Below are 27,462 nucleotides of genomic sequence, written 5' to 3'. Positions count from 1 at the left end.
ATTTATTTATTTTATTTTATTTTATTATTTTACATGGGCAGGTACTGGGAATCGAACCCGGGTCCTCTGGCCTGGCAGGCACGCATTCTCGCCTGCTGAGCCATCGTGGCCCACCCTGAATCTATTCCTTTTATAAGTATTTGTAAGGTATTCCTTTATAAGAATTTATAAGATCATTATTAAGTTGATGGATTACCGCCCCTCCATTTATTTATTCCTAGTTTTTGGGGCACCCACCAAATCTATTTGTATGAAGTTTTCTTATTGAGTCTTTAGTACCTAACCTCCTCAAAACATTTGAAACTACTGACCATACCTCCCAACCCTACATTCTATAAGACTGCAAACCCTACTCTTCAATTTGATCTTTAACTCCTGTCAGCATTCCCTTTTCTCCCAGATATGCTCAAAGGTTCAAATCGTTCCTTTACACCCTCTCTATTCAAACTCAACCCATAAAAATTCTAGAAGCATTCTTGTTTTCCTTTTAAAAAACTGCAAACTCCCCCCAGGCAGATACTGTAGAGGCTGCCTGTTTGTTCTCATTGTACCCTGAGTTTATATCCTTCCACTACATGCAAAATTCCTTGAAAGCGTAAGGAATAGGCCTTCTCATCTTCTTTGTAACCCAGCCCAACATAAGATGCTGTTCACATTTTGGTTGAACAAAAGAATAAGCTCATTTTTATAGCATGAATGACTTCTGAGCAAGTAAGTGATTCAAATATATTTCTTTGGTTCTAATTTCAAGTTCCTAGTTCTGTATTTCCAACTATATATTGAACATTTCCACCTGGATGTACTCCAAATCCAATATATTTAAACTGGAATGCATCTCTCTTCTATACAAACAGCTCTATTTTCTGACTTCCTTATTTTTTCAATGGTACCACAGTCCTCTCAGCTACTGAAGTTAAAAATCTAGAAGTCACTGTGAAGTTCTCTTTTATTCTTCCCATCCAATTAAAAGCCAACTCTGTTAATCATTTTCCATTTCTAGTCTAGTCTCTTACCTCATGCCTGGACTACAGCAACAGCTTAACTTCAAGTAGTTTTCACATGTTGCATGCTTCCTCCGGATTAATCTTATCTTCTACTTTCTTCACATCACTTTCTCTCAAACGTTCAATCGTTCCCCAAATGCTCTCTTAGGGGGCCAAAAATCTCTCTCTGGTTCCAAGATTTCTCACTTAACCCCATTCTTTTATACTTCCCTTTGTACAGCCTTCCAATTAAGCCAGAGTAGGCCCCTTACATGCAGTTGAAGGCTAAAATGGGGAATAGGATACACGGTGTTTAGGCCATGAGGGAAAAAAAACAGAGTTGAGTGTGACTCTTTAAAGACCAGTTGGAACCAACATAATCTATATCATTTTAAGGAGTTTTGGAGTTTTTGCTCCAGACATTAGGGAACCACAGAAAAGCATTAGGGAATATTACATACCTAGATTTTAACTTTGACAGAAGAAAGGAAGATGGATTTGACTGGGCAAAAGTCAAAGTAATTATGTTTCTATAGTGGTCTGAGCTTAGTCTAGAGCAGTAATTCTCTGTCCTGGGTACATGTAAGAACAGCCTGGTGAGCTTTTAAAAATATCCTACCAAGGCCCCATCACACATCAAATAAATTACAATCTCATGAAGGGGGGTGGTGGGACCCAGATCAGTTAATTTTAAGAATTTCCTAGGTGATCCTCACTTGTAGCCAGGGTTGAGATCAGCCAGAGGATTGGGAAAAAACTTGAGTATACATCTAGGGATTTTGTTAACTCAGATTCTAATTCAGTAGGGCTCTGCATTTCTAATAAGTTCCCAGATTATGGGCTGACAAACTATGGCCTGCAGGCTGGATTTGGCTCTCCAGCTAAGAATGTTTTTTACATTTTTAAGGGGAGTTAACATGGTTTTTATATTTTTATTGAGCTATCAAAAAAAAAAAAAAAGAATGTGCAGAGGCTATATGTAGTCCTAAAATATTTTCCATCTGGCCCTTTTCAGAAAGTTTGTCAATCCCTGTTCTAAATGATATCTCATGTTGCTGGCCCATGAAACACTGGAGTAGTGAGGAGCTAGAACTGCATCCCCTATTCTTCCAAGTTTACAACCTGCTGAATTTCTACTTAAATTAGAATGGTTTGTTATCTACAAATTAATTCTGACTAAAAACAAAAACTATACCAATACAAAATATTCACTAAGACTGACTGTAGTAAGCATTCATTGGCCAATTCCCAGGATCCATGTACTCTTTTTCCTTCCTAAAAGTACCCTTAATTTCTAGCCATTTTGTTTGGGGAGATACATGAAGCTCTTGACTGGCTTAAGTCAGTTCTGCACATTCCATGCCCTGGCAACTTCAAGGGATTCAAGGATGGACTTGTGTCCCAAGTTAGGCCAATCAGGTCCAATGAAATTCAATTTCAAGATTTTTATGTGATATTGGGGAAGAGAACTTCTGCTGGATTTCAACCTTGAAAATACACAGTCCCAAGAGCTGCTGGCAGTCATCTTATAACCACAAGGAAATAACAGGCTAAGAGAATAAAGTCAATAATTAGGAAGCAGAGCCAAGTCATTGAGAAAAAAAGGGGTTCTGGTGACAATTTAAGACACTGGATATTATCGCACTAGTAGCCAGTCCTACCTCTGGCTTTTTAACTGCATAAACCAGGTTGGTTGGAGTTAGGTTTTCTGTTGGCATAAGGATGCTTTTAGACGTAGTAAGTATACACATTACACATTATATAAGGTACACTCTCTTATTAGGGAAATTTCATTTTAAATTTCTTCAACTGCAAAACAACCTGGAAAAAGCATGATAAATGTCTCTAATAGTAAATGTCTGAGATCTTATTCACAGGTTTAATTTTCTTAGCTTTACCCATTTCAGACAGTTAAATAAAATTGGAAAATAAATGACAATACAGGACTTACCAAAAATAACTTTGGAAGATAGAAAGTGAAGCAACACAGTAAAATGTATCAGGGAGAGTCTCTTGAGGTTTACACCAAACCTTCTGAAGGCAGACCTGATTTTAGTTTGCTGCTGAGGTCCTTCTGCCAACAACTAGTGGAGATTTGTGGGAGCAATCAAATGTGCTCAAAGTGGGAAGAGTTCATGAATACCTGAGTTAACACTAGCCACACAATTGTTATGGTTCAGTTTTTTATTTTTTAAAGCAGTTTTATTGAGATAAGTTCACATACCATACAATCCGTCTAAAGTATACAATCAATGTCTTCTAGTAAATTGACAGAGTTGTGCATTCATCACAATAAACAATTCTAGGACATTTATGGTCCAGTTTTTAAATACTATCCCTTAAGTTTTAAACAGAAAAAAATCATTTCTTGGCTTCCAGGTAAGATGACACACAGTCTGATAGTGAATTGTTTTTATAATGTGAAGATAAAGACAATGCAACTTAAAAAGATGGCACGTACAGGTCAGCACTAAGGTCTATATTATTAAAGATTTATGTGAACAAACTGCTATAAAACAATCTTTGAGCAGAAACGATTATGTTCAAATGGAGACAAATGTGTCTAAGCACATGCACAAAAAGATTCATTCCATTTAAAACAAAATAGATACATTAGAGGAAAATTCTACATAAAATCTTGTTTTCAAAAATGATTTACCTAAAACCCATCATGAATTAATAAATGGCAAGTTAAATGGGGAAAATAACTTACTAAGCTTTCAAGTATTTTAATTAATGGTTCTTGTTGTCGTTCTTTTTTAATTTAACTTAAGGTATTTTAAGTGCTAAAACCAACTATTTTTTTCCCTTGGACAGCTCCATACAACTGACAAATTAAGCAGGTCTCTACTTCTAAGCCTAAATCTTAGTTTTCAGAAGTGCTGCCAGAAGTTTAATAGTAAAGTTTCTGAAGATCCTAAGTGACACTCTGTCCTTCTTCTGTAAAGGGCCAGACAGTAAATATTTTAGCCTTTGTGGACCACTTATAATCTGCTGCAATTTTTTTTTAACAGTCCTTTAAAAATGTAAAACCATTTGTGACTGGGGGGCCATTTTGGGCTACATTATCCTATATCATTGTTAAAAATGCAAATTCCTGGTCCTACTCCAGGTTTATTATATTAGCATCACATGCTTAGAGCTTCGTTTTTTAACATATTGCTGATGTCATTCTCCTGCACATTAAAACAGTCCTAAGCAAAGGTTATATTTAAAGGTAACTCATGTTCCCTATTAGCTTTAGGTGCTCATAGCAAGGCAAGGAAGCATATGCTCTATTTCAGGCTTTCCTGACCTCAATAATGCACACTTTTCCATATAACCATGAAAATGTCATTTTCAAACTTTCAATATAAATGACAAACTTTTAAAATATTAGATGCTAATATTCAGTAGAACCTGTTTTTTACTGACATACTATCTCTTCTCTCCTATCTGGATGTCTGGAAAATTATTTGAAATCCTGTCTCACGGTCTCCAAGAAGCCACCCTCAAATGAGTCATTTTCCTTTTAAACGTATTTGCTCTAGTTTACCTCTGCAAGCAGGTATGGGAATGTGTATTTTATATAACCTCTGTTCACTGGCCGGTGTATTTATTCTTCATTTGTTGTTTCAAATGGTCTTCCCCCCAATTTTTTACTGGAAGCTCCTCATTAAAGTGTTTTGTTGTTGTTGTTTTTTTTTTTACATTTCCTCGTGAACTAATACAGTGATGTGAAAACAAACCTTGACTATTTAACACACCTGCTGCTTAACAGACAGTCATATTTTCTTTCCCCTCAAAGCACACAATCTGAACTGAATGGAATCAGGACCCATGAAATCTATTTTGACAACTGAGTCAATCTTGTATCTCCTCATTCTCCATCTTTCCTGATCAGTGCCTAAAGACCCATGTTACAGTGCATCATTAAATTAAAGCTAAAACCTTTGTAAGGTTTTCACAAATTCCCTGTTAATTGATTCACCTACGGTCTCACTTGTAGTGGTTGTTTTAAAAAAAAAGATTCTTCCACCTATCACCGGTGATTCTGATTTGGAAGGACTGGGTTATAGCCTGGGAAATAATATATTCTACAAACACTCCAGATGATCCTTAATATTAGGGTATTGCTTCACCATATTTGAGCCTCAATAATTTACCACTGGCTAGCCCGCGTGGTGATAAATACCTCATGTTTCTTGCTACCATCAATCAGCTGTATCCCAGGTACCCATCTAACCAAGTCAGGAATTGGGAGGGTTGAAACCTTGGATAAAAAATCAGAAACGAACAAATTTCAAAGCCAGTTACACATCAGAAAGATATCAGAGAGTTCAAGGATTTCTCGCTTCCCTTCAGTGTGTAATTTAGAACTATTCTAACCCAAAAGTTACAAATACTGATACACTAGACTTCACACAACTCCTATTCCGAAAGACCTAAGAAGTCTAATACTCCATTGTCTCAACTTTTTAACGGAAAAGCCTCTTCTTCTATGACAGAAATGCTCTAACCCCGTCCTCTCAGCGGCCTAATGGCGAAACAAATTTGTTGGGGTGGAACATAGGTTTTAATGATAGACTGCCTGAGGATAAAATCTCAGCTCTGCCATTTTAACAGCTATACAACTTCAGGAAAACTCAGCTGGTTCAACGAAAAGTTAGCTCAGTATTTTTCTTTCAGGATTATGACGCCCGACACGCAATCAGCCCTCAGGGAACTTAGTTCCCCTCCCATCACGTCCCTCCCGACCCGGCCGGGAACAGCACTGGCTCACAATCTGCCTGTGTGCTCCGGGACAGGGCGGCTCGGGGAGAAGCAAGGACTGGACAGGCGCAAGAGAAGAGCGGAAGGAGGAAGGGGCATCTGAGGAGACCGAGGTGAGCCAGAGGCAAAATAAGAGACCCGGACGGCCTCTACCCGGAGGATGGGCGGCGGAGCCTGGGGGGCGAGAAGCCCGGAGGGCGGCCATTACCTGCGTCCGAGCAGCCGCCGTGGGGCCAAGGCTGCAGTGAGCTCTTCGCAGCTGCGGCCGCCCGCCGACAGAACCCACTCCTGGCCACAACCCCAGCCTCTCTGCGCCCAGCCTCGCCACGCCATCTTCCCCAATAGGGCCCCACCATGGCCCGACCTTACCAACCCCGCGGAAGAACCACTTCCGGGGCGAAGGAAGAACCATAGAGCGCTGAGGGGTAGCCTACAGCGCCGCCGCGCGGCTGAGCGCAGGTCCTGGGACGGCGGACAGCCCCCTCCCCTCCTCACCACGCTGAGAGAGCAGCCTAGAGCGCCCCCGTGCGGCGGAGCCGGGCCCAGAGGCGGCTGACCGCCCCCTCCCCTCTCCCCCTCGCAGAGATACGCTTGGAGCGCCCCCCGAGTGGCCCTCGGCCAGCCCCCTCCCCTTCCCTTCCCTCACGCTCCCGGCTCCCCCCAGCAGCCTCCGTAAGTTACCGCCTCACAAACACCTTGAGGAGAGACTGTGACCCGTTGCTCACAGGGGCTTGAGGCTCAGAGAGCTGAGGTGACCTGCCCAAAGTTGCAAAGCTGGTTCTTGGAGGAACCAGCATTGCAACCCAAGTTTTCATAATTCACTACACTTTCTTCTGCATCACCCCGTTTCATATTATGTTATGACGTACACAAGAGGATGTTTCTTATAACTTTAACAGAATGTCTAAGCTTGAAATGAACATCTGGCTTTTCAGATAAAACTCAAATTCCTTCGTGATTCAGCCCTTAGCCTGACAGTCAGCTTTGGTTCTCCACCCCTCCAACCTCGTGCAGCAACAGGGAATCATTTACAGGTTCTCAGAGGCACCGTGCTAGTTCCTGCTTCCGTGTATTTATATATCACTCTTCCTGCCCAAGATCCCCTTCTCTCCTCTCCCCCTCTACCTCCCTAACCAGTTGTCCTATAACCCAACCTCAAATGTGACCTCATCTAGGAGGCCTTCGCCAGACGGCCACACTGATTTAGATGCCCTTCCTTAGTGCTTTATGCTGCTTTAGCATGTCTTTATACTACATCTCATTTGTTCTATAAATAGTAAGCACCTACAATATGCCAGACAGTGGGCCAAATCTGAGGGTATAATTTAGACAGACAACATTCCTGATCTCAGAGATCCTAATCTATCAGAAGAGGAGGGACCAAGAAAATAAACAGGCAGTTACAATGCATTGTGAAAAACACTATGATCAGAGAAGGATAGGATGCTGTAGGAGTTTAAAGGAGGGGAACAGGGGTTGAGAGGCAGGGAAAGAGGGCTTCTCAGAGAAACTGGTGGAGGTCACCAAGAGAGGAGAAGGACCCAAATGTTCTAGGCAGAGAGAATAGCATTTGTGATGCCTCCAAGGGCATGACTTGTTTGGGAAACTAAAAGAAATCCATTTTGGCTGTGTCACAGGTATCAAGTCTGGGATTTGATTTTACCCTACTTATAAGCTAGAAAGTTAGCCTTTGATTGTTTCATGGATCCTGACAGAAGACAGGAGACTCTTGGGTCAGAGACAAAAGATTATTCCCCCCAGCACAGAAAGCAGGATCAACATCATGTTGAGTAGGTTCCCCTTGATCCCCACGTCGCAAAGTGGCAGTGCCATGGGATAGATGGATGCTACTCATGCATCAGGTTTCATTTCAATTGAAGAGCACTGAGCTTGGAGAATCCACCAGTTATGGTAGGAAGTGGTAAGCAAGCCTGTACTCCTTAAGGAGACATTACCTCATTCCTCCAGAAATGCTCTTTATTTCTGCACATGTGAGCGAGTGAGGCACTCACTGCACTTTGGTCCAGGCTGTCTTTTCAAGGTGTGTGTATAGCAAACAACCTTGGAAGATAGAGAAATTATTTTCTCCAGAGCAAAGGGCAAACTTGTTTACATCTTTGGGACATGGATATAACATCACTCTACAAAGCAAAAGCATGCTTACTTAATAAAAAATCAAGTTCCCTAAACTCAGGGTTCCTTTCCTATAATTTAGCACCCTGAGTATGCAGATGTCACCTGTCCATCTTCACAGTATGCGGTGGGAATTGGGCTCAAGGAACCAACACAAAGTGGCTGATAGTCTGGCTAATGATATCATTATGAGAAATAAATTATGCTTTGTCTCTGACTGAGGAGTCGTGTTTTCTGCAGTGTCCATGAAGCTGAATCAGGTTAATTTGTTTGCTTTTAATTAGCATAAAATCACACCCTTCACAGTTCTCTGTATGGATCTGTGAATTTATAATTTCAGAGGTGGTGTGACCACAGGACTTAAGCTGAAGAGAAATGACCTGGAGTCCACCAAGATGAGGAAGTCCAGGAACTGTGAGGGCTGGACCTTGGCTGGGTTGGCCCCAGAAACTTGGAATTACCAGAATGGACAGTGATCAGAAGACTGTTAATGGTGCTGGAGAGATGCTAGAGATAGAGGGCAGAGTCCCAGTGGAGCAGAAATGCATGCTCAAGGTTATCTGTGGACAAGTGATCTGGAAGAATGATTACGACACGAGGAAGATGTGGCCCACTTGCTGAATCCAAGGGATCTGGGGCTGGGATGTGCTGGATGATCTCAGGTTGCTGCCCGCATTGCTCTCCTGTGCTGTTTCAGTCCCCTCGAGGCTGACCCTTATAAACTGCATCAATGGCTCCCTTGCCCCCTGGCTACCAGCTGGGCTTAGCCAATTCTGGGCACCATCAGGAAATTGGAGGGTGGGAAATGAGTTTAGGGCAGTTATCTTTCCCACTCCCTCCGTCTGCAAAGGCACATGGGCTGGCTTCTCTGCTTTCTTTATTTCGCTCTCTCTTTGCTTGATTTGGATGAGGCTGCTGCTTCCTGCCAGGAGTTGAACTGACATGGAGTTCAGAGGGGCAGGAGAAACTGGTGCTCAGTGGAAAGATCTGTGGCGGGGGGGGCGAGTTGCTGATCATGATCCAGAAACAGGCATATTTATCAATACTTTTTTGCATTTAGCATGTGCTAGGTATTTTGCATGTGTTATCATTCTTAATTTAATCTTAATATCATTCCTGTAAAATGAGATAACAATGCCTACCTTGTCACTTTGATAATTAAATGACTTCATGTGTCTCAATTACCCATTGCTCACCGGTGTGCGTCCAGGGAGGCGTCCCACCAACATGAGGTGAGGCTTATGTGTCGGGCTCTGTGCCGAGAATTACTACTCACAACAACCCTAAGGAAGCACTCCTATTCTCATCCCATTTGATAGCTGAGGAAATTGAGGCAAAGAAGATTTGGGCAAAACTGGGAATTCAGCTAAGGGTAAAGCCCAGTGAGGGAAAGCTTCCTGGAGGAGTTGGCCTTCTAAAGGAGTAACATGCAGACAGCAGGCAGGATTAAACATGGGAGGCTGGGGGTGGTGAGCGTAGTGAGAGTGATTGTTAGTGTCACAAGCCCTAGACAGAGGCTGTAACTGAGATAGGACTGGCAGAGGGTTAGGAGAGCGAGGCAAGGAGCAATTAAGTTAGGATGCTTTTCCCCACCTCAGAGCCTGTCTGGACCACGCACAGCTGCCAGCCCAGGATGTAGATCCACTAGGTACGAGAGCCCCAGCTTCCTGCCGCCTTCCGGGACCCCCGTTGCCCACTGGGTCTGAGTCCGGACTCCCCAGGCTTTGGGTATGATAAGGGTGTCTGTGAGAAAGCTTTAAGATTTCAGAAAGCCTGCTTTTTGACTTGTACATTTGCCTGCAAAAAGGCTAAAGATTAATTAGCATGTCGCTTTCTTATTTCTGGCTAGAATTCTCCCAGCCCAGTGCAGCAGTAATCATTGATATCCTAGTAGTTAGAATCGTTGGTTTACTTGTATGTTCATCTTGGCTTTTGTATGTATAACTTTTAAATAGCACAGCACAGAAAGTTAAGTTATCCCTTTTTTTTAAAGTCAAGTTTATTGAGAAATGATTTGCATACAGTAGCATTCACCCTTTTAAAACATCCCATTCTATGAGTTTATTTTTGTAATGTTAAGAATAGTTTTGCTAATTCATTTGTAACAAGCCCACTCGATTTTAACACAAATAACATTTTTTATTAAAAATAGCTCTATTTTCCCGATAAAGAAATTAGTGAGAAGAGTAGAACGTTTACATTTTTTGCAAATCTCTTTAATGTCCGGCTTCACGGAAGAAAGCTAGGCTCTCAAGTCTGCTCTTGCATTCAGTCTGTTACGATATCACACATCATGCAGCTTCTGGAAAACTCTTCTGTACATTCATGAGACATTGAGACTGAAAAAGGCAAAGTATCTCAATATTATAAAAATAGTGTTGATGTTGAGTACCCCCTGAAAGGATCTCATGGACCCCAGATCTACCTTGAAAACTGCTGCTCTAGTCTAACCTCTTCACTCTACACTCAAGGATACTGGGTCTCAGAGAGACTGAGAATCCAAAATAACATGGCCTGTTAATGGTAGAAGATAGAACCTAGGCTTTTTGTCCCCCTTCTCTTGGTTTTGGTTATCAATCAGAAACCTGGGAAATAGACCCTACTGGCCTATTCTGTCCTTTCCACTCTCAAGGACCAGGTAGGGGACAGCTCCAAGGCCTATATTTCCAAAACTTTTATTAAACAGAAGAGAAGAGGAAAATCAACAAACATGATCAAGTCTGCCATAGGCACAATGTGTTACCATTGAAATTATGACTTCTACTTGAACTGAAATGCTAAGACAAATTCTGCTACTCCCTATTCCACGCAGGCTAGTAGTGAGTCTGCAGAGCAGACATCATGCCTGCCCATGCCAAAAAAACAAAAAAAAAGAGAGAGAGAACAGAATTTTCATTTTTTTTTCAGTCTCTACATTCTTTAGTGCTGAATCATGAGTCAAGTCCCTCTCTCCTTTCATGAATCAAGCGACATAATGGTAATCCCCTATCTCAACAAAATAATTCACAATTGAGGCAAATGAACTATTTTCAGGCGAAAACTGCTTTTCCCCAGGTTTTGTTTTGAGCACATTCATGCCAGCTTTCACTGCTCTCCAAACGACCCCCAGGAAGTTGGAAACTGCCAGCTCTGAATGACCCTTTCTTCCTCCCCAAGAGGGCACAACGAGGAAGTCTACAGCTGGTCACCGCGACTCCCAGCCCGACTCCAGGAAGAGACTCGACAAACTCAGGCAGTCCTGTAACATCACCTCGACAATGTGCATCTCCTTAGGGAGTTATCCCATATCCTTTTAGAGTCAACCTACCCCCTCCCAGCCCCTGACAACCATGTGTCTGTTTTCTGTCCTTTAGCTCTGCCTTTTCAAGAATGCCGTAGAAATTGAATCCTATAGGATGTTTCTGTGTGGAAATATATTTTCACTTATTTTTGGGAAATACCTAGGAGTGGGATTGCTGTGTCCTCCACCCTTGGCTGTGGGCTCCCCTCTGGCTGTTGGTACCTAAAGGCCCTGAGTAGGGTCTTGCACTTTAGTAAGCCCCCCATCAGGCCAGCTGGTGTCCTGGAAGAAGAGGGAAAGTCATTAGATGGTAGGTGACCCTGTTTCTAACCCGCCTTGCCCACCTGCCACCCAGGAGCTGACACTGTACCTAGTACCTGCAGAGAATTGCAGGAAGGCCTCACTGACCACAGAGTTCCATCCTTGTTCAAGAAATGGCCAGGGTTGAACTGTCAGGGGGTCTCCCAGCACTTGCAATCATAGAACTGCGAGGCCAGGTTGGGCAAGATGATTGTTCCCTGCCAGAGAGGAGGTGGTATGGCTTAGGGAGCTTCAGATAGCCCATTGCTCAGCCCCAACACTGGGCCAGTGTGAGCTTGTAGAATACGAAGTGTTGGTGGAAAGACCCGGTGGGTACAGTCAGGGTTCCCTCTTACCACTGTTCGTGAATGAACTAAGCACCGCACTCTTGTGGCTAAGAGCTGACCCACCTCTGCTCTGAAGACTCCCATTCAGGTTCAGACTTGCTGCCTCCATGGAAAAGGTGAGAGGCTATTAGGTGGAACTGGAAGGCAACAAGCGGTACACAGGGCAGCAAACAATGGAGCAGTGTGTGTGTGCATGTGTGTGTGTATGTGTGTGTGAGAGAGAGAGAGAGAGGGAGGGAGGGAGTTATGAAATGCAATGGCAAACAAAGAGACTGAGGGAGGAAAAAGCAAGAGAGGAGAGGAGACAGAAAGCCTCACTTTAAAAGAAAATTGTAAAAACATCTTTATTAACAATAAGTATTTTCATGCAGTATTTTTTTTAAATAAAAATGCCAAAAAATGTCCATGAAATATCAAAATGTTAAAGACAGGAACTGACAGTGCTTTGATGAGCCATTCTGGAACCTAAGGCAAAAGGAAAATGTATGCCCCTATCCCTATCTACATCTTTTTTTTTTTTTTACTGGAGTAATGAAAATATTCCAAAATTGATTGAGTGATGTATATGCATATTTTTCTAAAAACATTTTTTATTGTGAAATATAACATATATATACAAAGAAAAAAAAGAAAAAGCAATAATTTTCAAAGTACACTTCAACAAGTAGTTACAGAACAGATTTCAGAGTTTGTCATGGGTTATCATTCCACTATTTCAGATTTTTTCCTTCTAGCTGCTCCAAAACACTGGAGACTAGAAGAAATATCAACATAGTGATTCAGCAGTCATACTCATTTGTTAAATCCTATCTTCTATGTTATATCTCCTCCTTTGATCCTTCTCCCAATCTATAGGGATCTTTAGGCAATGCCTATTCTGAATTTTTTCATGTTGAGAAGGGGTATGACACTAAAGGTGGGTGGATATAATTAGTTGATAATCCTGGAGAGACTGGTCCCTTTGCGTTTCAGGATTTATGTAGCCAAGGAACCCTCTGGAGTTTATAGGTTCTCTGAATAGCAAAATCATACAGTATCTATTCTTTTGTGTCTGGCTTATTTTGTTCAGCATTATGTCCTCAAGTTTCATCCACATTGTCATATGCTTCAGGACCTCATTTCATCTTACTGCTGCATACTATTCCAAACACATTTTGTTTATCTACTGGTTTATTGATGGACACCTGGATTGTTTTCATCTTTCGGCAATTGTGAATAAGTCACTATGAACATCAGTGTTCAAATGTAGGTTCATTTCACTGTTTTCACTCTTCCGAATATATACTGAGTATTGGTATTGCCGGTCATAGGGCAACTCAATATTTAGTTTTCTGAGGAACTGCCAAACTTTTCCACAGTGGCTGCATCACTATACCTTCCTAGCAACAGTGAATAAGTGTTCTAATTTCTCTACATCCTTTCCAACATTTGTAGTTTTCTACTCAATAGCAGCAATTTTTATAGATTTGAGGTGTTAGCTCTTTGTCATCTTGATTTGCATTTCCCTTATAGCTAATGAAAATGAGCATCTCTTCTTGTGCTTCTTGGTTATTTGTATTTGCTCTCCAGAAAAATGTCTATTCATATCCTCTGCACATTTTATAATTGGGTTGTTTGTTCTTTTATTGTTGAGCTGTATAATTTCTTTGTGTACACAGAATATCAAGCCTTTATCTGATATGTTGGGTTTCCAAATATTTTCTTCCACTGAGTTGGGTAACTCTTCAACATTTTTAACAAAGTCCTTTGATGCACAGAAGCTCTTGATCTTAAGAAGTTCCCGTATCTATTTTTTCTTTCACTGTTTGGCTCTACGTGTAAAGTTTAAGAAAGAAGCTAGCTTTTATTGCTAGATCTTGAAGATGTTTCCCTATATTTTGTTCTATGAGTTTTATGGTACTGGCTCTTACCTTTAGGTCTTGAACCCATTTTGAGTTAATTTTGTATAGGGTGTAAGGTAGGGGTCTTCTTTCATTCTTTTGGCTATTGACATCCAATTCTCCCATGCCCATTTTTAGAAAAGGCTAGCCTGTCCCAGTGCAGTGGATTTGGGGGCCTTATTAAAGATCAATTGTCCATAGATTTGGTGGTCTATTGCTGCACTCTTAATTCAATTCCAAAGGCCAATGTTTCTGTCTTTGTGCCAGTACAATACTGCTTTGATCACTGTGGCTTTAGAGTACACCTTAAAGTCAGGAAGTGTTAGTGCTCCCATTTTGCTGCTCTTTTTTTAGGATATCTTTAATTATTTGGGGTCTCTTTCCCTTCCAAATGAATTTGATAACTTCCTTTTCCAAGTCTTCAAAGTAGGTTTATGGAATTGTGGTTGCTATTGCATTGAATCTGTAGATCAATTTGGTAGAATTGATATCTTAATGACATTCAACCTTCTTATCCATGGTCATGGAATGCCTTTCCATCTTTTTAGGCCATTTTAAATTTCTTTTAGCAATGTTTTGTAGTTTTCTGTGTACAAGTCCTTGACATCTATGGTTAGGCTTTTTTCTAATACCTGATTCTTTTGGTCACTATTTTGAATGGAGTTTTTTCCATAATTGTCTCCTTAGATAGGTGATTACTTGGGTATAGAAACATTACTAATTTTTGTACATTAATCTCTTCAGTTCTGTGTCCTTCTCCAGACCTCCCTCTCCCCTCCTGTTTTTTTTTTCTTTTCATCTGAAGAACTCCCTTTCATATTTCTTGTAGGGAAGGTCTTGTATTGACTAGTTCTCTCCATCTTTGTTTTTGAAGATTTAATCTCTCCCTCAATTTTGAAGGACAACTTGGCTGGATAAAGAATTCTTGGCTGGAAGCTTTTCTTGTTTGGGATCTTAAATATATCATACCACTGCCTTTTTGCCTCCATGGTGCCTTTTTTTTTTTTTGAAACAAATCCTCTGTTTAATGGTCTGATGGATATGTTGACCTTAACTTGAGAGAGCTTTTGTTTCAAGAGTCTCTGAATTACAACCAGGAATGTGAGAGGCCGACTTAAACCTGATCTATGTTATTCTACCAAAAATCTTTCACATATAAAATAATGTTCATTACTAGAGGAGCCAAAAAAGCATACTCACCAAATGAACTAAAGGCATGAAGTATCCAAAAAGCATGAGTGGTGTTCCGATGGTCCACACTGTATAAACTGTCACCTTGAAGATGGCAAAATTGAAAACTCTTTTTGGAAGACTGGACTTTCTCCTGGAAAGGAGGGAGCATCTGCTTCCTCCTTTGGCCCCACTCTCCATATCACAGGCGCTAGAAGTAAGAGGTCAGTAAGTTCTCTTCTCATCCAGGAAGAGAACAAATGTGAAGATGCAGAGAACCCTCAGTGTGTCAAAGAGGTCCAGGCTGTCAATCAGAACCTGCAAAAGGCAAGGCAGGAAAATCACAAAGTGCTGCTGCTGGTGGTGACAGTGCTGTTCACTAGTCCAAGGCTCTTCTTGAACAGTGTCCCAAAATGACCAGTGAAGGTTGGTATGCAAAGGAACAGCTTCAGGCAAATGTGATTCCATAGGCAAAGTACAGAGGCTCAATGGAACTTACAAAAGAGCTGGACATGAGTCCAATGAATCCAACGGGAGCCCCCACAACAGCTGTCTTTCAACAACCAAATATGTCTGTGAAGACACTGACAATTGGTCAGCAAAAGAAAATCATCCCCACCTTCATTCTTCTGCTTATATAGCTCAAACAAGAGTTCAGTAAATGGCCCATTTATTTTACCTCTAGGTACCCCATGATCAACTAGCCAATGCTACAAGTCTCTGTGAGTCAGATTATTCTGACTGCTGCTTTGAGTCTGCTGTCCATTATGGTGGCCATGTCCATCTTGTCTATAGTGATTAACTGTCGCCACATGGCTTCTGCCAACTTGGGATCCAGTCATCCCCATTGTGTTTAAGGATTCCAGCTTAGTGACAGCAGTTCCCACAGTAATATCTGACCTACAGAGAAGGGCAATGACAGCTGTTCAGGGAGGATGGAGCTGGTCTCATGAATTTATTTCTCAAGGTTCTGGTGAAAGATGTGTCCTCCAGACATTCCTGGGGTGTGTGAGCAGATCTTCCATGACAAATCCACTCTAACATTCCCATCTCTCTCAACATCTGGATCCCCTCATCTGCATTATACAGGACAGTTCTGGCATTTTGACCTTAGGTAATGTCACCTACCTTTTGATCCATGTTTCATTCAACCATCCAAAAAAATGGTTAATGCCCTTTCTAACACCTTGAGCTTCAACATTGAATGCAGAATCGCTGCTTAGTGAGCCCACATCAATAAATTCAGCTTGATCCAACTTTATGTTCCTTCAACCATTATCCCATACCCTTAATATCCATTCCAACATAAATTCCCCTGATTTCTGTCTATATAAATTAGAAAACTCATGCAGTCCTTTTGGTATAGCATACCTCCTTATGGTGCACACTTTTTACTTCACCCTTTGAAGCCTGTTGAAACTTCAGTTATAGGTCTTGAAGAAAATAGGGGTGGTGGGAGTGGGTCATGAAAAGAAATAGAAACAAATTGCCCCAGGGCATTCCTGTGTAACTGCATCTGGTAAAACAGGATTAGTTGCTCAGAGAGAGGAGTGAGGGCTATTTCCTCAGGGGAGGTGGTTGCAGAGTTAGCAGGCACTAAAGGGTTAATCTTGTTAAGTGGAGGTTGGATGGCAGACACCTCAGGACAGACTGGAGGCCAGAGAGCTGTTTCCCCAAGGCTGGCTGAGGTCAAGGAGCTCTTTCCTCAGGGCAATTCATTACAGATCTATCCAGCAAAACCTCAGCAGATTCCAGGGATCCCATCTCCTCATCACCATCATTATCAAGCCATATATCCCCACCCCACATTTCAGGATCCCATTCTTTTCCAGTCAAAGCCCTTAGTTTAACAGCAGATTCTCTGCAAGGCTGCTATTTTAGTTTATGCTGTTTAAGTCTGCTACTTGCAAATAAGGCTCTGTGTCTGGTTTTCAGAGATCTCAAGTCTGAGACCACAGGAAATAAGGTTTCCTTTCAGGGAAATTATGGAAACTTTCACATCATTCATATAGTGCTTAAGTTGCAAATTTGAAGCCTTTGACTCATCTATTTCCTACATCAGTGTATCCAGCATATCTAACAACAACCAGTCAATATCATTATGCCTCTTAATTCCACAAAACATTGTAAAGTGTCAAAAACATTCTCACCCAGATCCTTGCCTCATATAATTAGCAGAATCTAATGGTGATATTTTGCATATCTCTCTTGCCAACTCACCCCATGGACTGTCAGTGCCATTTTGATTATTGGAAACAGAGTCATTAGTGCCTCTTAGTCTAGTAAAAGTAGAGAAACATTTGTAAAAACCCATTTTTAAGACTCTGCTTCTCCAGAACTACTCCCAGTGCTAAGCTATGTTAGTCAGGGTTCTCTAGAGGAACAGTACCAACAGGATATATCTGAAAATATGAGATTTATAAAGCTGTCTCATGCAACTGTGGGAATGGAAGAGTCCAATATCTGCAGGACAGGCCTGGAATTGGCAGCTCTGATGAAGTCTGGACAAACACTACAAGAGAGGCTCGCTGGCTGAAGGAGGAGTGAAAAAGTATCTTTTCTTCCTTAAAAGCCTTCAAATGATTGGATTATCTCATTGGGTAAGGGAGACACACCTTCGTTGATCACAGATGTGATCAGCCACAGCTACAATTAACTGACTGATGATTTAATACACCAGCCATCTGGTTTATCAACCAGCCAGGAAATATCCTTGCAGTAGTGGTCAGGCCAGTGCCTGCCTGACCAGACAACTGGGCATCATAACTTGGCCAAGTTGACGCCAGAACCTAACCATCACAGGAGAGAAAATAAAAATAAAAAAATAAATAGAAAGAAATAAAAATAAATAAAATATCACATGTATATAAATAAAAATAATAAAATATATAGAAAAATATATTAAAAAATAAAACCTAGGCAGACAGGGAGTTGTCAGACTGCACTTACTGCTCTTTCACATCAGGTGGCACTCACAAGGCCCCTTCTCCCCTCAGGTCCCCCTTCACGATGCAGCAGCTGGCTGGGGCAGGCTAGAGCAGAGGGTTGGTCCTCTGGTGGTATCATGACTGATCAGACCCACCCCACTCTCCCCATCCCCATCGTCCCACCTGACTCCTCCCCAAGAAACCCTGGGAACCCTGTTTGATCACTCACTCCCTGGGACCAAGTTCCCATTCAGTCTCTCCTCAGCCTACCTTGTCGCATAGAGCAGGGGCGAATCCAGTCCACCACAATCTGCCATCTTCCCGGAAGCCTCAGAAAACAGCCTTTTAGGGTTAGGAAGAGGAAGACATGAGTCCTAACCCTCACCCTCATATAACAGATTAGCCCTTGCACTATCTTAAAGGAAAAGCAAGTGATGGAGAAAGAGTTAGACTGATCAGGTGGGAAAGGGAGTCAAAGGCAGTCATTGGTCAAGGTAACTTCCGCCCCTCACCCATGGGCCTGAACTAAGAACAGTGCAAGGAGGCCAAAGTGGAACAAGGATGGAGGTGGCTATGATTCTTTTTTTTTTTTTAGTGTTTTTATTGTAAACAACAAACAAACATACAAACATTCTTGACATGGGTACAATCAATGGCTCACAATATAATCACATAGTTGTGTATTCATCACCATGATCTTTTTTTTGTGTGCATTTGCATCTCTCCAGCAAAAGAAATAAAAAAGAAAAAAGAAAAAATTCATGTATGCCATACTCCTTACTCTTCCCTCTTATTGACCACTAGTATTTCAATCTACTCAATTTATTTTAACCTTTGTTCCCCTATTATTTGTTTATTTCTTATCCATAATTTTTACTAATCTGTCGATACTGTAGATAAAAGGAGCATCAGACACAAGGTTTTCACAATCACACAGCCACATCGTAAAAGCTATATCATTATACAATCATCTTCAAGAAACATGGCTGCTGGAACACAGCTCTACAGTTCAGGTACTTCCCTCCAGCCACTCCAATACACCATAAATTACGAAGGGGATATCTATATAATGCATCAGAATAACCTCCAGGATAGCCTCTCAATCCTGTTTGAAATCTCCCAGCCACTGACACTTTATTTTGCTTCATTTCTCTCTTTCCTCTTTTGGTTGAGAAGGCCTTCTCAATCCCTTGATGTTGAGTCCCAGATAATCCTGGCAGTTCTGTCCCACATTGCCTGGGAGGTTTACACCCGTGAAGTCATGTCCTAGGTGGAGGGGAAGGGCAGTGAGTTTGCTTGTCGGCAGAGAGAGGCCACATCTGTGGCTATGATTCTTGAGATTCAGGACACTGAACTCCAGGGTTTCTGAGGATGGACCCTTGCCCCATTGCGGAACAGCAGAAAAACAAACCTGCCACCCCCTGTGGAGAACAGAGTGCTGGACACAGCATTCTTGGTTCTGACAAGGATAGCTTAATTTTTTTAAAAGCCCACCCAGCAAACAGTAAAGAATGCAGAAATTGAGCCAATCTTAATACTTGCAGAAGGCAGTTTGTTTTAATTGCAGTAAGTAAAGGGAGGGATCTAACCCTCACTATTCATACCCCAGAGCACTACGCCACAACCTAACACTCAGTGGCATTAAAAGTGGTGCTTGGGGCATGCAAGCTTTCTTGCTGCTGCCTGAGTAAGGTACATTTCCCAGATATAGTCTGGGGAACTGCCTCCCAACCTAGGATTAAGTCATCTGCATTACAACAGTTCTCTTCATAGAAAGACAGAGCAAGAAGCTCTTTCCCTCCAGAGTTGTTTATATCCTGTTCTGAGTGATGCTCTGGACTCTGTATGAAATGACTGGCAGGTTTAAATTCATGGAACAGACCCAGTGCAGCCTGTCCAGTACACAAAAAAGACAGTCCCCCCCTCCCCTGCTGCAGAGCCATCTGCCTGCCAAGCTCCCCCTAGGGACTCTGTGCCAGCTTATTCTCCAGAAATGACAGGTTTGGAGTTCATAATAAAATAGCTGGTCTGAGGAGAAACAGGCTTGAAATGTAACTGTTGTATTAGAGACTGTTTTAGTTTGCCAGTGCTGCTGGAATGCAATATACCAGAAATAACTAACTTTTATAAAGGATATTTACTTAGTTACAAATTTATAGTTCCTCAGGGGGAAAGGCAGCTGGCTTTCCTCTGGCTTTCTCTGTCACACGGAAAGGCACATGGAAGCATCTCTGGGCCTTCCTTCCAGCTTCCGGGTTCAAACAACGTTCCCTGGGGTGATTCCTTTCTGCATCCCCAAATGTCTGGGTCTGTGCTGGCTCTGAGCTCTGAGCTAAGGCATGCAGAGCTGTGCTGAGCTCCTGAATTCTCTTCTGATCTCTCTCTCATTTAAGCCTCTGGCTAATTGAGTTGAACACACTCATTGTGGAAGGCACTCCCCTTAGCCAACTGCAGATGTAATCAGCTCTTGGTGAATTTCACATGCTGATGATTTAAGTCCACAGCAAAGAACAACTAGGCAGCATCACTTGGCCAAGTTGACACCTGAACCTAATTACTGCAGTGATGATTCTTGTCACTATCACTCAACTGAGGATCTGGTTAGGAACAATTTAGGCAGTATTTAATGACCTACTGTCCAACCCTGATTCCATTTTCAGGAGTCATTTCTTGACAAAGCTGTAAGAGCTCAATATTGATTGCAGGTTGTTAGTGGTTTCCCAGAGCCTTTATAACAGAACAATTCCTCAAGTCAGGTTGGCAGGAATGTTCTCATAGGTAGATTTCTAATCCTATATGGCACAAAACAGAGTTGAATTCTGGTCCTCTCTTTTTTAACTTGACCTTATTTGGCATAGCCTTTATATGACCTGTCACTGCCAGCTGTAAAATGAGCTCCAGGAGAGCCTGTGAACCTGCTGGCCATTACCACCAAGGACAGTTCAGAATCAGCTAATCAGGCCAATGGACAACCGTAAAACAGCTCCATGTCTCTGACTTAATGTATCAGTTCTCATTTACTTGCCTAGAGAGATATTTTTGGAGTGATATGAGAAACAGAGAGTGTGGTGGAAAGAGGAAGAACTTTAGGGTCAAAGGGTTATAAATGTGAAAGTCACTTAACTAGCTGCATGTTTTGGGCAGTTTTTTGAGCTCTCTAAGCTGAAGTTTCCCTGTCTATGAGACAATAACATCAACATTACCTATAGGATAGGGTTGTTATGAGGAAGAAGTGTGTGAAGGTGAGGTCTCAAGTCTTATCACTGAATTAAAAACCATACCCTAGTAGGACCCTAAGGGTCGAGTATGTCCCAAATCAATCTGTCAGTCTTTCATGATGGAGGAGATGGGGCCCCACATCTTCTCTCCCCATGGCATTCACAGTTACCATGTGGAATCATTGAGGCTTCTACCCAGGATGGGCTGGGACACCACAGCAAAACCAAAGCTGCTCTCTGAGGAGTCTCAGGCCACCACCTGAGGGTGTAGCGGACTCTCCCTGCACCAATGCATCAAACTGAGTGACTCTATTTCATTTTTCTTAAAATGGCAGCCTTTCCATCCACACATATGAAGGAGGCAACCTCTGAGCTGGCCCCCATGATCCCCACCTCCTGGCACTCACCCTTTTCTGTAATCCCCTCCCTTGAGTGTGGGCTGGGTCTAGTGACTGGCTTCTAACAAATGCAACACTACAGGTGTTTCTGGGATACCTGGAAGTTTGAGAACCACTGCTGAAGATAATTCTGGATATGTTAAGTGAAAAGGATTCAGAATGATCTATTCAGCATAATTACACCTATGTAAAGTATATATGGATGAAAATTGAAAAGAGGGGCATTGAAATGTCTGCAGGTAGTCCTGGCCTGATCAAGATGGAGTGCAATACTTCAGGGATTAGACCTCCAAAGAAGCTTTGAATAACCAACAACAACTGGCAGAAATGTCTTTCTCAAAGATCCAGGAAACAGATAAGGCATTGCCGAAACAGAGGGTGGGAGGGGGCAGAGGAAATGGGAGTTAATGGGTAACGGGTGTGGGGTTCCTGTTTGGAGACATGAGAAAGTTTTAGTAATGGTAGGTGGTGAGGGTGCTGCAGTATTATTAATGTGTTAAATCCCATTGAGTGGTATGCTTGGGAGTTGAGGTGAGAAAGTTTATATTCTCTATATATTCCCACAACTGAAAAACACAACTAAAGAAATAATGATAATTAAATGCAAGACATGATTCTGGATGACAGAAGGAAAGGCTCAAAGATACATATTTAAGACATATAAAAATTAGAATATATACAGTGAGCTTTATATTGTGTTTAAATTTATTGAACTGGATAATTCTATAAGAGAATGTCCTTGGTATTAGAAAATATACGTGGCAGTATTAAGTGTTCAGGAAAATGATTTATAACACCTAACTCAGTGTTCAGAAAATGAATTGATAAAAAGATAGATAAGTTCACTGACTGATAGGAGACAGGTAGATAGAAGCTTAGGCAGTGGTTGTGCTAGGTAGGAAGGTCACTGAAAGGCATTTCTGCAGGTACCAGGTCACATGGGCTGGCCATCCTTGCACGACCACCAAAAGGACATAGGGCAGTTGCTCATGCCTGGTACAGACCACCTGGGCAAGACCCAGTCCCAAGTCCAGATCCTGTTGCACTCGCTCTGTGGGCTGGCAATGCTGTGTAGGTCCTAGCGAGGCCTTGCCCATCGGCTGCCCTGCCCCACCCCGGCTTCTACCCCTAGGAGCCCTTGAAGCTGCTTATTGTGCCAGTTTGAAAGGATTAGGTGCGCTAGAAAAGCCATGCTTTAATCCTGCTCCATCTTGTGGAGGCAGGCAGTTCTTTCAACCCTTTCAGCACTATAGGTTGGAAATTTAATTAGGTTATCTCCATGGAGATGTGACACACCCAATTATGGGTATTAACCTTTGATAAGAGAGAGATGTGACTCCACCCATTCCAGGTGGGTCTTGGTTATCTACTGGAATCCTTTAAAAGAGGAACTATTTTGGAAAAAGCTTCAGAACCATGAGAATCACAGAGCCCACAGAGCCAGAGACCTCCGGAAATGAAAAAGGAATATGCCCTGGGGGAGCTTCATGAAACAAGAAGCCTGGAGAGAAAGGTAGCAAACATTGCCACATGGCTTTCCAGTCGAGAAAGAAATCCTGAACTTCACCAGCCTTTCTTGAGTGAAGGTAACTTTTTTTGGTGCCTTAATTTGGACATTTTAATAGACTTGCCTAAATTTGGACATTTTCACAGCCTTAGAACTATCAACTTACAACTTAATAAATTCCCCCTTTTAAAAGCCATTCCATTTATGGTATATCACATTCTGGCATCTTGCAAACTAAAATAGCAATGTTCTGCAAGAATGGTGTATATGGTCCAGATGTTCATTGAAGTCAATGAACCAAGTATTTCACTCAGTTTTCAAAATAGAGTAACATACTAATTTAGCAGAGCTCTAGGTGAATGTTCTGTGAAAATATTGCTTATGGTTCCGAAGAAGCGTGAAGTCAAGGAAAACGCAGTTTTCGATATTGTTATAACATACAGATTTTGCATCTCTCTAGTTGAATGCTCATGTGTGGAGTGTTTCACTCCATTATCAAAACTGAGTAACATCATAGTTTCACAGAGTTCTAGGTCAATGTTATGTGAAAATGGTGTTTTTGACACAAAGAAGTGCATGGAAATCAATGATGCAAGTATGTCAGTCAGTTTTTGAAACCGAATAACATACTAATTTCCCTGACTATAAGCAAATGTTATGTGAAAATGGGGATTTGGGCTGAAAGAAATGTGTGGAAGTCAAGGAAGCAAGTATGTTATTTAGTTTTCACAACTGAGCGACATGCTTTTTCAGAGATATCCAGGTGAATGTTCTGTGAAAATTGTGTTTTCAGCCAAAAATAAGTCCCTGTAAGTCAATGAAGCATGTATTTCTCATAGTTTCCAAAACTGAGTAACATACTAGTGTTGCTAAGCTATAGACATACATAAAGTGAAAATCATCTTTTTTTTTTGCATGGGAAGGCACCAGAAATCAAACCTGGGTCTCTGGCATGGCAGGTGAGAACTCTGCCGCTGAGCCACCATGGCCCAACCTGAAAATCATTTTGTTGGCTTCAAGGAAGTGCATGGAAACCAAGGATGCAAGCATATCACTCAGATTTTAAAACTGAGAACATGCTTGTTTCAAAGCAATCTGGGTATATGTTCCATGAAAATGGTGTCTTTGGCCCAAAAGAAATGCATCAGAGTCAGTGAAGCACAGACTTCATTCAGTTTTCAAAACTGAGCAACATACTAGTTTCATGAAGCTCTAGGCAGATGTTTGGTGAGAATGGTGTTTTTAGTGCAAAAGAAGTGTGTTGAAGTCAATGAAGCACATATTTCATTCTGTTTTGAAAATTGAATAATGTTTTAGTTTGTTTAAGCTGCCAGAAATCAATATTCTGGGAAAGGAATAACTTTTTAAAAGAGAATTTACAGTTCTAAAGCCATTATAATGCCCAAACTAAGGCATTCAGAGAAAGGGACCTTGATTCAAGAAAGGGCCTATGAAGTTTGAGGTTTTTCTCTCAGCTGGAAAGGCACATGGTGACATCTGCTAGTTTCCTCTCCTGGCTTTCATTCCATAAGACTTCCATAATGGCATTTTCCTTATGCATCTCCAAAGGTCTCTGGCTGTGTTGGCTCTAAAGTTTTTCCCAAAATAGTTCCCTGTTAAAGGGGTCCAGTAAGTTACTACACCTTGAGTAGGTGGAGATATATCTCCATTGAAACCATATAATCAAAAGTTACCGCCCACAATTGGATGGGTTTCCATCTCCATGGAAACAATAAAAAAAATCCCACCCAGCAGTATTGAATGAGGATTAAAGTGCATGGCTTTTTTTTTTTTGAGGTACACAACAGTTTCAAATTGGCACATTCCATCCTTTGGACTCCCAAAAGAGATGTCTTTCAAAATGCAAAATATATCCATTCCATCACAATATCACAAAATCTTAAACCATTTCAGCAAAAATATAAATGCAATACAAAGTCAGAAACAGTACAAAATCTCATCAATTCAGCTACAGTCATGGTCTGTCCTGAGGCAAAATTCTCCTCTGGCTCTAGTCCTGTAAAATTCGAGAACTTATCTGCTGCCAACATACAAATGCAGGACAGCCATAGGAAACATATTCCCATTTCCATAGGGAGAAATTGGAAGGAACACAGGGGTCACCAGACCCAAACAGTTCTGAAAACCTGCATGGCAAACTCCACCAGATTTCAAAGCCTGAGAGTCATTTATCCTTGGGGCTTGATAGAGCAGCAGTCCCACCCTTTCCAAGCACCTTTGCAGTGGCCCAGCTCTCTCCAGTTACAACCTTGGGGACATTTGACAGGGTCACTTTTTCTCAGCTCCACCCTCTCCAAACATTGGGAATGCAATGGGACACTGCTATCTCTGGAGCAAACACTCAACACCTCCAGGACAATGGGGTGGCAGCCAGGTTCTTTCCAATCCCCCAAGGAATGTGTCCACCCTCTCCAAGGCCTGGGGCACAACTCTTCCCAAACAATGAGGTGGAAGGCCCACTCTCTGCCTTCAGGGCAAACTTACCCTCTCCAAGTGCATGGATGGGTCCACTGTCCTGGCCTGTGGTTTCTTGGCTTCAGACCTTAGATTCCATGGTTCTGCCTTGGAAGCTATTTTTCCTCCAATGTGCCCCTTTTCTGTCTCTTTTAGTCCTTACTGGCAGTAGTTCCATTTATATAAATCCCAAAGCACTTTCGCTGATGCCCAGCAGACAATAAGGCTTTCCACAAATCCTTCCTACATAACTCCATCTCGACTGGAAGTCTTTCTCTTTCATGATCTTGAATATATCATACCACTGCCTTCTCACCTACAGGGTGCTAGTTGAGTAGTCTGAACTCAGTGTTATTTGATTTCCCTTGCATGCAGTAGATTGTTTTTCTCTTGCCACTTTCAGAATTTTCTGCTTCTCTTCAACATTTGACAGACTGATTAGTATGTGCCTTGGGGAAGGCCTATTTGGATTTATTCTGTTTGGAGTTCACTGGACTTCTTTGACTTGTATACCACTCCAGACTTAATGTATCTGCTCTAAAATTTACAATCTATACAACTGTTTTATTATAAACATTTTCTAAAGGTGACCATACCATAGCTGTTTTCTTGTTTCTGACTTATTTTGTCTTACCAAATGTCCCACATGTTCATTCACATCGTTGCATGCCTCATGACATTGTTCCCTTTTGTAGCAGCACAACCTTCGTTCATAAGTATACACCATTGTTCACCAATCCACTTCTCCATCAGTGCATCCTTCAGCCACCTGCATTCATCAGGCATCATGTAGAGGGCCCAAAGTCTACAGTCCATCAACAGTCTCAATTTTAGATAATTTCATTGTCCCCAAGAGACAGAAAACCAATAAACACACCCTTGCCAAATAGGAAATCTAAACCTCCTCTTAAGTCTTGTCCTTCACCCTATTATTTACCTCTGCTGTCGCTGTGGTAGTGCTGATGGTTTCCTTTTGAATGTAGCTCATAGCATGCAATAGCAGTTTTCCCCCCGTACCCTGGACTTAAACACTCTTTATACAAGAATCATATCTTTGAGGTACTTCTTATGAGAACTCATTCATATTTCTAGTGTGTCAGTGGAACACATAGGTCTATACAACCCCTTTCAATCTTGTTCATCGTTGATATGATAATATTACTTCTAGACACACTAGAGAATCACCTTCACTCCTATCTGTTCCCTCACACTGGAGTTCAACCTCATTAGCTAACTGTTCACCATCTCTATCTTCTATGTATCGCTAAGTCCCCTATCTTCTGTATTATAAGCCTATGATTATACCTGTATGCTGGTCATAAAAGTGGACTCATACAGTATCTATCCATTCTTTTGCATCTGGCTAACTTCACTCAGCACTATGTCCTCAAGGCTCATCCATTTGTCATGTGCTTCAGGATGTCATTTTGCCTTACTGCTGCATAATATTCCATCGTATGTATATACCGCATTTTGCTGACCCATTCGTCTGTTGATGGGCATTTGGTTTGTATCCATCTTTTGGTGATTGTGAATAATGCTGCTATGAACATCAGTGTGCAAATGTTTGTTTTATTGCTTTCAGCTCTTCTTGGTATATACCAAGTAGTGCTTTTGCTGGGTCTTTATATTTAAAGTCTATTTTGTCCAATATTAGTTTAGCTACTCCTGCTTTCTTCTGCTTACAACTTGAGGGGAAAATCTTTTTCCAACCTTTCACTTTCAATCTATTTGTATCCTTGTGTCTAAAATGATTCCTTGTAAGCAGCAAATAGCTGGATTACATTTCTTAATCCATTCTGCCAATCTGTATCTTTTAATCAGTAAGTTTAGTCCATTAATATTCAAAGTTATTACTGAAAAGGCGTTTCTTAATTCCACAATCTTATCTTTTTTATTTTATATGTCAGATCTATATCTTCTTTTCCCTCTTTCTCTTTGTATTATTTAAATTACCCTTAGTGGTACTCTTCAATTCTGTGCCCTCCTTCACAGAATTCACAGAATTGCCCTCCTCTGTCTCCTGTCTTTTTTCCAGCTGGCAGAACTCCTTTTAGTATTTCTTGTAGGGCTGGTCTCTTGTTGAAAAATT

At 41.6% G+C, this 27,462-nt stretch overlaps 1 protein-coding gene and 1 long non-coding RNA gene across 14 annotated transcripts in view; both read right to left on the bottom strand.

The window, feature by feature from the left end:
• The window catches only part of PARL (presenilin associated rhomboid like), a 55,134-nt gene extending 49,003 nt beyond the window's left edge, over positions 1-6,131 (bottom strand). For both annotated transcript variants that reach the window (XM_077148760.1, XM_077148761.1), the window contains exon 1: positions 5,944-6,131. In XM_077148760.1, coding sequence (XP_077004875.1) covers positions 5,944-6,068 — 125 coding nt within the window. In that variant the 5' untranslated portion in view covers positions 6,069-6,131. The remainder of the gene's footprint in view (positions 1-5,943) is intronic.
• Positions 6,132-10,026: 3,895 nt separating this feature from the next.
• Positions 10,027-27,462, bottom strand: part of LOC143673793 (uncharacterized) — a 52,387-nt gene continuing 34,951 nt past the window's right edge. The window contains exons 3-8 of one of the 12 annotated variants that reach the window (XR_013170648.1): positions 18,043-18,114; positions 17,795-17,877; positions 14,876-15,163; positions 11,519-11,666; positions 11,309-11,430; positions 10,027-10,207 (exon numbers count right to left, since the gene is read on the bottom strand). This is a non-coding gene — a long non-coding RNA (uncharacterized LOC143673793). The remainder of the gene's footprint in view (positions 10,208-11,308; positions 11,431-11,518; positions 11,667-14,875; positions 15,164-17,794; positions 17,878-18,042; positions 18,115-27,462) is intronic. The other 11 variants (XR_013170646.1, XR_013170643.1, XR_013170653.1 and 8 more) reach the window with 11 other exon arrangements.

This window comes from Tamandua tetradactyla, chromosome 2, assembly GCF_023851605.1.
Source record: "Tamandua tetradactyla isolate mTamTet1 chromosome 2, mTamTet1.pri, whole genome shotgun sequence".
NCBI lineage: Eukaryota > Metazoa > Chordata > Mammalia > Pilosa > Myrmecophagidae > Tamandua > Tamandua tetradactyla.
This window is presented reverse-complemented; position numbering and strand designations above follow the sequence as displayed.